The sequence below is a fragment of the Nanorana parkeri genome, unplaced genomic scaffold, assembly GCF_000935625.1.
Source record: "Nanorana parkeri isolate BGI_ZX_2015 unplaced genomic scaffold, ASM93562v1 scaffold49, whole genome shotgun sequence".
NCBI lineage: Eukaryota > Metazoa > Chordata > Amphibia > Anura > Dicroglossidae > Nanorana > Nanorana parkeri.
The window spans coordinates 2,375,837-2,390,584 of NW_017306317.1; the positions used below are offsets into that span (position 1 = coordinate 2,375,837).

The 14,748-nt window shown below is 37.4% G+C and overlaps 1 protein-coding gene across 2 annotated transcripts in view; it reads left to right on the forward strand.

Annotated features, from left to right (window-relative positions):
• The window catches only part of CTTNBP2 (cortactin binding protein 2), a 92,527-nt gene that overhangs the window by 38,960 nt on the left and 38,819 nt on the right, over nt 1-14,748 (forward strand). For both annotated transcript variants that reach the window (XM_018574043.1, XM_018574050.1), the window contains exons 3-4: nt 4,124-4,348; nt 7,818-9,429. In XM_018574043.1, the coding sequence (XP_018429545.1) occupies nt 4,124-4,348; nt 7,818-9,429 (1,837 nt within the window). The remainder of the gene's footprint in view (nt 1-4,123; nt 4,349-7,817; nt 9,430-14,748) is intronic.

Genomic DNA, 14,748 nt, shown 5'->3' on the forward strand with positions numbered 1-14,748 from the left:
AAAGCTGTTATGATTCTGTCAATAGAAAATGTATTATTTGGTGCTGCTACTATAAGTACATGATATCATCCTCCAATACCATCCAGGTTATAATTCCCAAACATAGTACTTAGACTCACAGAGAAAGGGGCAGCTCTATTACCTAGCCAGACTCTGCTAGTATGCACATGTGCTTAGGGCACATCCTGACTGAATGAGAAAGCAGAGTGAGCAAAGCAATGACCTCTTCAGAGTTTTGCCTCTGCATTATCCATTTAGCAGGCTATGGTGAATTTTGTCTAGCAAAGGTGTCTGCCTGTTTTGTCTAGCAAAGGTGCCTGAATCACAAGACCTGGCTGCAAAAAATAGAATAGCTTTTCTTCGATTCCTATACATGAAGTTGTGTATCTAGCTGCTTGCCTGAAGGTAATCTTCAATTATTAGTCTAATTCTTATTGAAAAAAATCATATGTGCTGTGTGAAGCCACAGTGGTGGTCATAAAGAGAAGCATGTCTATGACTTTATTTTCTCAACTCGCGGTCTGGCTGTGTGCTTGCCGTGGATGTTTACAGTGAAGAATGCAGAAACTGTACAGATCCAAATATGGTAGACTCTTAGTAGGGACCTGCAGAGGAGGCTATGCATATTGTCAGCCTTACATACATACGTACATCTTTGGGCAGAATATAGGTCCTTTGTATCATAATCATAATCCCCAAGGCAATTTAGATGCACAGAACTATGAAATATGTTGTGGCTTTATACATAAATACTACTAGTACCTAACACTACAATTGCAGCAGTTAGGGGGGGCACATCCATTTATGTTGGAGCAAACTATTTTATCTGAAAAAATGTATAACGTTATTCTGACATAACTACCAGCACAAATCACAATGTACCATGAAAACAAAGAAATACAGTATGTAGTATAGGTAAGAACAGAATGCAAATACATTATGACAATCAACATTGTATTTTACTACAATACATTCAGACCTTGACCACACATGGTTTTAGAGGGTATACATTACACAATACTCTTTCATTGTGAAGGCCAGGTTGTATTCAATTCAAATAGAAGCAAAAGAGGAAACTATTGTACATATGTATCATATGTATTTATGACACAGAATGTGACCACACCATCTGTCAACATTCTCAGATTCTGTTAGCTGAATTACCCAAATGATGTGTTAATTAGAAGCTAGGAAAAAAAAAATATTTCACACACTGAGTGGCCAGATTATTATGACCACCCCATCAGTACTTCGTTGGGCCACGAGATAACTCCACGAGATGACTTCGTTGGGCCGCCTCGTGACTCCACGAGATGTTGAAAGGTGATGTGAGGAATCTGACACTGCACTGTTGCCCTTCTGTTGTCTTGTACCAGTCTTGCCACTCTCCGTTCTGCCCTAACATTGACTAGTCGCTGACGGCCACAATTCACACGTTTCCGACCCAGATTTTCGGCTGACAGTCCAGTCTTTAAACACTTTAACAATGAGCCCCTCTTGAACATTTAACGAATTCTGCTGTTTTGCTGTTTTGCGCCAACAATCATCCCACGTTCAAAGGCTGTTAAATCGCGTTGTTTACCCATATCTTCAGGAAAAAATCACTTCTACTGTCGTGGTAAACAACCTGCTTCCCTATTTATAATTGTCTGGCCCTCTAGCAACTTCAGCGCTAATTATAGCTAATTTGCCTACAAACGTCAGGTGGTCATAATAAACTGGCCACTCAGTGTATATTTGTAGTTGAAAAAGAAATGTATTTGTTTTATATTAATCGTTTTTTTCCCCCGGCATCTGGTTATCATGTACTTTACATATAAAATAGGACCACAATGACAGGTGTACACATTTAATTATATTTTATTTGGGGTATACTCAAAGTAGAATTTTTTTTTTTTAATTAGAATTTTGGATGAAAAGGCTGCCCATGATTTGTGAATCTGAGCATTCTGGATCACTTAGATATATAAAGTCTTCAAAATGCTAATTTTTGTGGATGTGCTGGTAAACATAAAAACTGTGTTCCTTATAGGATTTTCATCAACCATATGTTTTACAAATGCGGAGGTATAGAGTTACCATGTGGTGCTGCAAAACAAACTTTTAACATTATCAATTCTGCTTTACATTTGCATTGATAAATGCTGTAAAAAATAAAACATATGTGTATATATATGTATATATAAATATATATATGTGTGTGTGTGTATGTATGTATGTGTATGTGTATGTGTATATATATATATATATAAAATCTCTTACAGGATAATTTTGTCTTGGTCAAATGAGCTTACAGTTTAAAGGAGTTCTGGTAGATCTGATAATTTCCAGTAATAACAAATATCTTTTGAGTCGGGGTGACAAATATAGTTGTACTAACAATGTATGTAGTCCCACAATTAGCTTGGATGCTGAACATCTGTCTATCAAATTGGCCAATTTATAGGTATGACCAATTCTTCTAGTTTGTGTTCACAAAATCGTTTGGATCATTGTGCACTATGTAGCCTTTCAATAAATAAACTAAGAAGACAAAGAATTGCAGAAACAAAGATTATTGCATTGAGCTTCCCCTACCTAGCTGTAGTAGACTGGCATGGCCACGGTTTTTCATTTTTAATGCTATAAGCATATTTTATACTTATATGTTGATGGTTTCATGCTTTTCCATTATGAGATGCCAATTCATGGCATCCATGAGCAACATGGATGAGTATACACAGTAACTTTGCATTTAAAGGATGTAGTTCTCAGATCAGAACTCAGAACAGTTTTCCTAGCTGCAGTACTGACCCTCTTGCTTTTAAAATTTTGAGTTTCTGGCCTGAAACGCATGCTCAGGAGGTATAACTTTATTCTGACTATCCTTTACTTGTTTCAGGTAAGTGACCCAGGAACTGTTAAAGGCAAAGGGTCAGGTCTATATTTGTTTTGGTATATGTTTACGTTAACATGATTGCAGCTGATTATGTCCATTATAAAGGTGTCCACTAGAAAACCTTCAGTGCTAAATGCAGTTACTACACTTCAAGGTTTGGGTTGCATTAGAAAAATATATATGAACCCATTAATCTGACAGCAATCAAATGTGCATGTATGCTGACCATTAAGGCTGCAGGGTAAATTTCTCCTAACATGTTAGCCCAGCATATTAGTGCTAACTGAGAATTAAAGTGTGTGTCCAAACTATTTTTTTTTTTAGTTTTTGATAAAGTAGGGAAGGATTAGAATCAATGTTAGGTTTTACTGCTATCTGCGACCCACTTTGACCATAAGTAAGGGAAACGTCATACGGAAACCTGTATAGCAGTAAAAATAGAACCATACTCGGTCTAATATTTAAAACAAATTATTGGCTGGACATAGTTAGCAATAGAGGTACACGTGGGTACATGACATGCACATGGGTCAGATAGGAATACTTGTCTGTGTACTCTGTGGACATCCTTGACTCTGCTCTTAAAGGCTAAGTTCACATTTTGCAAAAATTAAAGAAATGCATATTTAATAATATAAAAGAAAAATATGCCTTTCTTTAATTTTTGAATTCAAGCCTGGAAAGCATTGGAACTGTGATCACTCGATCATGGCTGCAAAGCTCAGGCTTCTGCACATTCTCTCCATTCTGGGGAACAGAGGTTGTTAGGAGAGCTATCCATATTCCTGCATCTAACTAGAGGAAGGAAACTGGACACTGTATGAGGTGATTTAATGCAGTTTTAAATCCTGCCATCCTTCCCTATCTCTCCTAACTGAAACGTTGTACCCCAGTACGGAGCTCCACCCAGTTGCATTGCTTTCCAGGCTTGAATGCAAAAATTAAAGAAATGCATATTTTTCTTGTATTATTAAATATGCATTTCTTTAATTTCTGAAAAAGGTGAACTTGGCTTTTAAGGAAATCCCAATCAGGCACTACATTTATCTAGGAAAGTCTATTTAATATAAATTTATTTACGATTCCCTTGGCTGAGGGTTTGATGCTACTAAAAAAATGACCAGAGTGGTTTCTTTATATTTATGGTTGCATGTTTGCATTAGAAGCTGGAGAATAATATATCATGTGGGAGGTTAAGGCACTGCATGAATCATATTTTTGACATATTTGTTTTGTATTTTTAAGGCACGGAGGAAGGAAGTTTTTGTCCAAGAACGATATGGAAGATTTAATCTTGGAGATCCATTCCTTGCTCTTCAACGAGACTTTGAAGCAGGTGCTGTTGATAAGGAAAAGAAGCCTATCTGTAGCAATCCCCTTACTATCTTGGAAGCTGTTATGGCACACTGCAGGAAGATGCAAGAGCGGATGTCTGCTCAACTTGTTGCTGCTGAAAGAAGACAAAGAAAGGCAAGTGAAGATGTTTAATGATAAGGAATTCTGGTTTAAAGCAAACTTGAATTTGTAAAATATTTGTCTAAACCAATGTTCATAAACGCAGGCTTATGTGTACCCAGATGTTAGTGTTGTTTTCAGTGTAAGCACCCTGGGTGTCTGAAATTGTCTTGGTTCTCCTATATGCATATACATTCTGTGTGTATGGGCCAGAAATCTGGCCCCACTCCTCCAACCTACTAAGCCTTACTATTGGCTAGTGCCCATCACTGTAAAGAGCCACAAGTAAGGCTTTGGCTTGGTGAGAAGTTCAGCTCCTGACTCAGCAACCTAGGATGTATGTGCATATTTCAGAGTACCCAGGCTGTCTGGGTGCTTACACCAAACACAGACTTAATTTGCACTTCCTACACTTCCTACATGAATTCTTCTTTGCTCAGTTTTCCCAAAATTTTTAATAGGGGCAGATCTGTCCTTTATGATGCTAAAAATAGACAGTAATTTAACTCCCTTGTTAGGTAACTGTATGTTGGCAGTCACTTCATTTGCAGTACATAAATCCATGTACTGTAAATGAGGCGATTGTCAAGTAGTTAAATCTATGGGCGTATTCAATAAATAGTGTACAGATAGTAAGAAATCAGAATTCAGTTTACTAAAATCAGACTAGTACAAGATGGATTATTTTTGCTTGCCACAGTCTACTTGTATCATCTCACATCATAACTTTATCATTTTGAACATGCTTCATGGAACGGCCTTTAAAATATATTTTTCAATAATTAACAAAAACAATTTGAAGTTTATGCTGACAGGATGATCATTTTTTGTCTACAAAGCAGTCGGCTATATCTGGTCTGCCATTAGCTTTACTTCAGCACCAGTGGAAGGACAATTAGTTCTGCTTAAATAAGCTGTTACAAAACTGTTCCCTTAGTAAAAAAAAAAAAAAAAATTCTTACCTGCTTACTTTCTTTTTGTATTTCCACTATGTTTGGATAAAATCAGTCCTTAGACATATGCGGGGCCACTACATATACCTTTTCAAAAGCTTACTTAAAGTGTATGAAAAGCCAAAACCCTTTTTTCAAAAGTCTGTGTCGCAGCAGGGAGATTTTCTATCTCTTCCTGTTCCTAAAAAATCAGCTGGAAGGAGATCTCTCATGAACGAGAGAATATCCCCCTTAGATATCAGAGTACCTTTCCCCATTAGAAGATTCTGCTCACCTCCTGTTTGGGTGACAAATAAAACATGCTGGATTTCCTATCATTTTCCCTAAGGGAGGCAGTAGTCATTAGAACTAATAGAAAGGATGAATCTCTCCAGCAGGTACACAAACAGCATTAAAAACCTGTAGTTCTAACAGTTCCCCACTTCATCCAAAACTAATTTTAAAAAAAGAGTCTGGGCCTTTATATACACTTTGAAGTAACCCTACATTCAGCTCAGATAAAAGGCTAGCCTGGGAAGGCTATGTCATCAGGGCCCTGCAGGTAGTTCTCAGAGATGAAGAGCAAGATCTTACGAGAACAGATGGCATTGTTTAGCAACTGCTAAACAATCGTAAGTCATGCTAGATCTCAGAATCATGCACAAGATCTGGCACAGACATCATCGGTGGGCGAGCCACAATAAGGAAGTAGAAAATGGCCACGATAATCTAAGAATTTGAAATGGAGGTGCAGTCTAGTAGAGCTAGGGAAGGGCAAGAGGTATGGGATCTTGAATACCATACAAGTATGAGGCAAGTAAATATGACTATGTTGCTATATTTCCAGTAAAAAATATATCAATACTGTCATTAAGTAGCAAGTGGAGGGGGGAGGTCCGCTTTGATTACAGCTCCTATGTTTATGTTCAGAAAGGTTCCTTTTAACCTACAATACAATAATGTGTTGTTTTTACCTGCTGTACTCCATCAAGATCATTTTATGCTGGTAGGAACCATGCTGTTTCTGTGCCCATATCCACCATTGCTTTATTTTGACTGACCCGTGCAGTACAGCAACGAAAGCTCCTGTTGGCTCATGTGAGCAGACCTATAACTATCTGGTTCACACCTGCTTGCTGTTAAATGCCACTCACTGGTCCTGATGTCTTTTTAATTCATCCACATATTTAGGTTAACTAGACACATGGGACACCTATAATGACTGTATTTTTTCATATATTTTTTCCTCTCTTGTAATATTGCATTGGCATCATGCTTCTTGGTCATTTATCTTAGTTGCAAATAATGCTTAGTAGAGTTCCATTGTAAACTTCTGCAACAAAATCTACAGCAGTGTTTTCTGCCTTGTCTGAGTTCTCCCCTGCTCATCATCTCCATTACATAAGCGGGAACTCAGGAAGGGTTGAAAAAACTGCTGTTCCACAGAGTCAGCCCAGTCAGGAGTTTGCTGGGTTACCAGCAGGTTCAACATAATATTTTTCTGCTCTTGCTTTGTTTTTAAAAGACAAAACATTGGGAAATAGGCATGTAATACAGAGATGTACTGCATATGTTTTTATGGGTTTTTTTTGCCCAGACATACACTTTCATAGTCAGCTATCACATTACATTTGAATAATTATTTTAAAACATTTATTATTGTAACTTGTTGACATTGCATTACTCTCCAAGAAATACTTGGCAAACCCCAAAGTAAGAAAACTGTTTCATAACTGAGATCTTTTTTGTGTGCTGTGTTAAGTGGGAAAGGAAGACTAATGGCATATAAAGGTTCGACAAACGAATTCTTTTTTGCTGCAAGAGCAAGACTAACAATAGCTCTTTCAGATTTAGCTTTTGCTATTTCGTGGGTCAATGTAATTGGATCCATAGCTGGTCATTCAAAACTTGGTGTTCTTTGATCATTGTTTACTATGAGTTTGCCAAGAAAAACCTACAGTAGGTTTGTTAACCTGTCCAAAGGCAATTTTTTGTAACTCCTTTTTTAGGAGAGATAACACCAATAGAGTTACTGTTTAGAAAAAAATATAATCTACTAAGTCTTATCAGTATTTGTAATTTAGGGTGTTAGGATGTTTCTTACCCTTACATACAATCTGAAACTTGATATGATAGTTTATTTACCAAATAATCTGATGGACAGATTTGAAATGTGTGTGTGTATGTGTGTATATATATATATATATTATTACTTTTAACCTCCATTTACTCGAGAAAATATCAAGAGTACTTTAGCTTTAGCCTTGGTCAGCTTCAGTATTGGCTAATACCTTCAATAGACTAACATCTGTGCATTATATGTGTGCAAGCTAGAAGGTACCTTTTGAGACAATTCTTTGGTTGTCGAGCCACCCTAGGATCAGGCTTTGTGTAACTTGTGGCCAATTGGGAGAACAAAGTACTTTCCACGCATTGTACCTTACTTAGAAGATTAGGTCTTTAATGTGGCAACCCATTTGTATCTGGCTTCACTACAGTGTAAAGCTCGTGAAAAAACATTTTAACATACCTTTTTTTTTTCCGCATTCCAGCTTGAGGCAGAGAAAAGTCAACTGCAAAACCTGGAACAAGAGCACAAAAAGCTGTTGGCTCGTCTGGAAGAAGAACGTACCAAAAATAAACACGTGGTTCTGATTCTAGTGAAAGAATGTAAACTTTTGTCTAGTAAAATAGTAGAAGAAGCTCAAAGGCTTGAAGATGCAATTTCCAAGTTAGAATTGGAAAAAAAGAAGGGTGCTGAACTAGAAGAAGCACTGGCTGCTGAAAAACAGATCCGATCACAAATAGAAGCACAGATGGAGGCTCAAATTGAAAAACAACTTTCAGAATTCGACACTGAAAAAGAGCATCTTCGTGCCAAGCTCTCTCGGGAAGAAGCACACACCAAAGAGCTACAAGATGAGATTGATAGAATGAAGAAAATTATTGAACAATTGAAGTTGTCAAGAGAAGAAGATAGTAAAGCAAATATACCACTTCTGCGGAAGAGCAAAGATAAACACTCTTTGACTGGAAGTTCTGTATCACGATCCGTTTCTTGCCAGGCAAATACATTAGGAGTAGATAGTGACTCTGAAAATAGCAAGAAGCCTCCTTTGACTATACCAGCCAAACCATCTATAGTCAACCATGTCATTGGAGGTGGCACAAAGATAAATGTTTGCACAAATTCTGCATTTGCAAAGTCAGTTATAGATAGACAGACAGTCCATAACGATGGTCTTCCTACGAATTATAGCAGGACAGAAGAGAACGGCTGCTCTTCAGAAGTAACAAGCAGTTCCTCTTTGTACCCAAATATTCCATTTTGTACCTCTCCGGCTTCGCCAAGTTATTTGTCTCAGTCTATGCAGAGCTTACATTCACCTTGTTCAAATACTACTATAAATTCAGGTGTTAGTCCTCGCATCCAGGCTGCAAAGTTTAAGTTTCAGGCAAATGCCAATGAGCATGACCAAAATGGAAACACAACTCATAATCCTCAAACCAGAGAAGTGTCTCCCAACAGCCGTGAAAATTTGGTTGCAAAGCAAATGGCTAGAAATACTGTGACTCAAGTTCTCTCTAGGTTTACAAGTCCTCAGACTGGTGCACAAATTAGACCCGGGTTTTCCCACCCAATTGAAACAGGCACATATCCACCCGTAGCTGGACGTGGTGGCCATTCATCTTTAGCACTAAAATCAACTTCAGTTTCAAGAGTTGATAGAGGAAACCCCCCACCTATACCTCCAAAAAAGCCTGGACTTTCACAGACTCCACCTGCACCACATCCTCCTTTAAAAACACCACCAAATATTGGGGGGAAAATTGATCATAAGCCCATAACATCTGCTCCTGCCACTTCAGCACATGGGTTCAGGGTATTAAATGAGGAAACTGTGTCTAAGTCTTCTTCACCTCAGCTGCCACCAAAACCATCTTTAGATATACCTGTGGCATCTGCAGGCTGTGTCATACCAGCCATAGGCACATCACAGGTGGGTGCTTGGCCTTCCCAGTCCCCTGGATGGAAAGAACCTGCATGTTCAGAAAGTTCCCTTGTCATTCCCACAACCATTGCCTGTACCTCCTCCATACACCCTGTTAGTGCCTCATCCTGTAGACCATGTGATTCAGACAGCCTACTGGTAACAGCATCAGGTAATGGGATATATATCGGTGCTACTGTTTTCTCTGCCAAATGTTACCCTTTTTATTACTTCTTTCTTAACTGTCATTCTTCAGAACAGTCTTTCCATAGCTCATTATATTCTCCTTTCATACATGGGGTATGAGAATCTGTCTTAACATGGCATTTGGTGCAACATGCAAGGAAATCTGACCTCAAGAGGCTGCATTTCTCTTTCAAATGATTTTTGCATATGAAAAAGGGTCCTATAAACCACATATTGTTTATAAAATAGATATATAAAGAAGCAGACTAGCAGTGTCACTACATTTTGCTACATTTTCCTTCTTTCAATCACTTAGATTATTTGAATTTACTTGTATACTTACGGGGTTACACAGAAAAAGGATGAAGAGTTTGGAGAAAGCAGGAGAAGTGAACAATCTAGGACAAAACAGCTGCACTGGAAAGTGAGCTGAATTGGAGAAGTTTTCCAAATCCGCAATCTTGGCCTAGATTGTTCACTTCTCCAGCCATCTCCAAACTCTTCACCCTTTTGTGAATAACCCTTTCAGAATGTGTTCAATTTAGTTAATCAATAACTTTATTTTCTGTGGGTTAATATAACAAATATTCACTTCCCATGTTGCCCAACTATTTAAAGGCAAAGAGCAGTGTGTAAAGTGCAGTTAAATTAAAACACATTGTTGATTGTTATTGCTGTTCTAAATTGGTAAATTATGTTTGGTTGCAATGGCAAAAGCTTAAGCTAAGTAGCCAGTGTACACCCCTCAAATAATTTAGCTGATGTAAAACTTATTTTAAGCTTTTTCTGTTCTCATCAATGAGAGAGCATGTACTGGCTTATAGATTTTATGAACTGGCGGCTGCATTCTTCATAAACCTGTCCATTGCTTGTCTGTATGTTAATACACATAACTGCTCTTTGTCCTGACTTAAGACTAAAACCGATTTTATAAGAATAAAACGCCAGGGGTAGGTCACCCTAATGTGTTCAATGGTTAATGCTTGACATATCACTTTTGTAACATAGTCATTAAAAACTAGGAAGATTAAACATTCTGCCCAATGTTCTACATTGAAATGCAAGAAGCTAAAAGTACAAATTTGCGATCGCAGGAATCTTTGTAACTTGGACCAGAAGACACAGGTGCGGGTGGGTGGTATTGGGTTAGTATGCAGGAAAAAACATGCCTCAGAGTTTTCTTTGTGTGGTTACCTTATGATATATTCAGGCAGAGTCAGCATTCATTTAGTCATGAAGGTAACGTTACTGTATGGATAGATTAAACATTTTTGTCCGATTTGCTCTAAACTAGTAAATTTGCCACACTGTTATTGTTCACAGAATGGTGTTCTGGTGTTGGCAATGGATTGATTGTATAGTAAACCTGTTGAGCGCCCTCTGATGTTTTTTAGTCAGGTGTTGTAACGACACTTTGGCTTCAATACTTTGAGTTGCTGAACTGGAACATGTATGCAGGCCAGGATAGTCAGTGAAAAGGTAGAAGTCCTTTTCTGCATACTTGTTTCGATTGTTGACGCTAAGGGTCAGCAAATAAGACAGCCACATTTTTCTGGCGGGGAATTTCTTCATGTTCTTTCATAACAGATTTACTTTATTGCTTTGTAAGTTTTACTTAAAGGAAGTCTGGTCCTTAGAGGAAGTCTGCCATGAAAAACATAGAAACTGCCATTGCTGGCCTCAATATCTCTTACTAGATTTTAAACCATTATAGATAGATGTATCTGCATCCTTTACTATAAATCTTTTTATATAAATATTAAAGCAGGTTTGCAGTATTATGGGCACCTCAAGCATTATTGCCTTCTAGTCAACATTAAACTATCTAGATAGCTTTTTCACAGATCACAAGTGAGCACATACCTTGCAGATGTTTTCTGCACTGTGGCCTTCTTATTCTTTTACAACGTATGATTACATTACAATATGAACTGGAAAAATTAACATGTGGGCCACTAAACATTAATATCAACCTCTCAATGCATACACTATAAAATATGTAAAACCGATAGCACTTACTGCCAATCATGAACTGGTGTAAATCCATATATAGCCAGTCCATGAAGGAAAAGAATGTGATAGGCAGCAACCTGTACTTTCATCCACTGCCTAGCACATTTAATTCCCGTGTAAGCTACAAGCAAACTTAATTGTCCTTTTAAATATATTTACTACTGCTTACATTTGGTGTTGGGGACTGTGAGTGCACAAATATGAAGATGGTAGGAAAGGCAATGTAAAAGAAAACTAGAGGGGGCCATAACTGTAAGCTGGACTTAAGCTGACGTTATCAGACATGATGTAAAATTTGGTTTGAAGCCTACCATCTGTCTGGTTCTATGCAGTTCATTTACAACTGAATGAATACCAAGCATAGTAGCTCTGTGGAATCCTATCTAAGTTGGTGACATTAACCTGGCTACATTTAGATATTTTTGCTGAGCTGGGGCAGCTGCCCATAGATGACAAGATTTGGTGTGCCCTCAAGTGTCCAACTTAAGATTGTTTCATTCAGTTGAATGCTTTATTGCACTGATCTGTAATAGCAGACTCGGTTAAAGTGTGAATGAGCTGCTGATTAATTTCTAAGCTTCATTTTGGATTTGTGTTTGGACTAAAGTTGCCTTTTCTTCTTATTCCTAGATTTGCCATTTTCCATCAAACAGTCTTGGCTTACTGTGCTCTGCACTTGTTCATGCAGTTTTGAAAAAAGCAGAACATTCTGCCAATTAGGAGGCCAAGCTTCACATAAAAATTCACAAGCGTTTGCCTTGATAGAAGTTAGGTCAGTAACTGCAACAACTTTTGTTATGTAATGATGCCAAAACCGGCTTGATCTGCGACTCTCTGGAGCCTTTTGTCATAGTTCCTAGTATTTATTCTTTGCTTAGGAGTATGTTTTATCGCGCTGCTAAAAATTCTGACTACTCAGGATTTTTTTGATTTTTTTGATTTACATGCTCTAAGCTTAAGTGCTTTACAAAACCACTAAACCCAAAATACAATTGGTCTCATTGACCTTAAAAGTGTTTATGTATATGTACTGTGTGTGTTGTGTGTATGTGTATATGTATTTATATACATACATATATATATATATATATACTCTGTTTGTGTGTTTTTGTGTTTGTATGTTTGATATATATATCAATTTTTTTTTCTATTATGAATGTGAAAGTGTGATTAACTTAATGAAAACAATCTCATCAGTATGTGTGTTAATAATTTAAATATGTTTTATATATATATTTATATAATGCTATTATTAAATATACTACTGTTGTTAAATATTCTATTATATACCGTATATAAATGTTTTTTTTAAAAACTGATCACAATGGGTTTTTCCCGGGAATGATCTGTGAACAATAGTCAGCCTTCAGTTCACCAAGAAATAATGTTTCTGTCTTTTTTAGACTAAGGGCATGATTATTAAGCAGTGAGGAATTAGTTCTCTATTCATTTGCTTCAGATTCACTCTTTGGGTCATTACCATAATTGTAAAGCACATTTGCCGATTGCATGTTCCTAAGATTGGGCCCCATTCACTGCACATCTGGATTTCCCGTCCTTTAATGTTAAATGTAGATCCCTGTAACGTTTGCACTTTTTATAATGTTTGAATGGTACTGCCACTGTTCCCAATCCTCTTGATTTTAGCCACCCAAAGAGGGAGAATCATTGGTGTTGCTGTTGCCTTCTATGGGGGGACCTGTCATTCTCGCACTGTATGTGCTTGCTCTCTCTATACATTCTTCAGATGTTGGATGTTTTGCAAGGATGTTAAGCCTAAAATGTAATGTGCATTTGTCCCTGTTGCCACCTTTTAGGAAAGTTCATAACTTCCCTGAATATGTAGGAGAAATGGCTTGCAAATGACTGCCCTTTACATTTATTCACCAGAGTAAGGAGTGCTCAGTTCATGATAGTACCTAGTGGGAAAATATTCCCACTAGGTACTATATAGTGGGAAAGAACTCAGTCACTTTGAAAATAGTATTATATACAGTATGTGGCATGAATGTTGTTCGTTATACATTAACATATCGAAGCACATTTCCCTTGGCCTCTGTTATAATATATGGTCTCATGGCTGACTTTAGGGAAAAAACAAAGCCATACATGAGCTAGGGAGATATTTTTAGAATCTAGCAGGCAAATATATTATTTGTTGTTTTTGCAAAGGCATGAACAATCCGACTATAATAACAATGTTTTTTTTAATTTAAAAAAAATATTTTCGATGATCATGGAGAATCTAAAGCTACCCAGACCTTTCCTCATAACTTATGTATTTTGTCGCTTGCAGAGTTTGAGATAAAATTATTTTAATTTCTCAAGGAAGAAGGGAACCTACTTTTGATATTGAACACAATTTGTGGGGCTGCTGAAATATGTGAGACTGAGGCCAATTATTTACTATACATCAAGATTTTATGTCCAGAGAAAGTCTTTAACTCTTAGTTTTACTCTGATGTCTGAACCTTGTTAATCCTTCAGTATGATTTTCATATTGGATATGACTGGGATATCATATACTATTAGAGCCCTATCCTTGTATAGGATATTGTGGTATCAGAAAACTGGACCTTGTTCACATCTGTGTAGCAAAAAATAAATACAGGCCTTTACCCAAAAGAATCTAGTCCTGAAAGGAATATGCAGGCTGCTATTGCTGACCCGTGCTTAGAATAATGCTTGTTGATCCAGGGTGGAACTGATCCAATAGCTTCCATACTTGCATATGATAACACTAGTTGCTTATGATAAGGCTGGTTGACTAATCCAATAGCTTACATACTTGCATATGATAACGCTAGTTGATTGGCTGTCAGACTGATGCAATAGCTTCCATACTTGCGTATGATAACACTAGTTGATTGGCAGTCAGACTGATCCAATAGCTTCCATACTTGCGTATGATAACGCTAGTTGATTGGCTGTCAGACTGATCCAAAAGTATCCATAATTACTTATGATAATTCTAGTTGATTGTCTGTCAGACTGTTCCAGTAGCTTCAGTTCTTTGAGCCACTGAACTGAAACAAGATCAGGAGTGCTGATGTGCCTCTTACTTCATTGGCTCTTTTTTCTTACTTCATATTCTAGGTCTGTGACTCAAAATAATTAAAGCCAGCGACAGCCAGGCAACCAACATATTCAGAAGGGGGTCAGCAACTATAACCTCAAACTTCTTGCAGTGTAGGCCTTCTTTAACAACCTTGTTCAATGACAAATTTTATGTAGTGTCCAGTTGCATCCACTGAAATTTTCACAGAGCAATTACATGCAGTATCAGCCAATC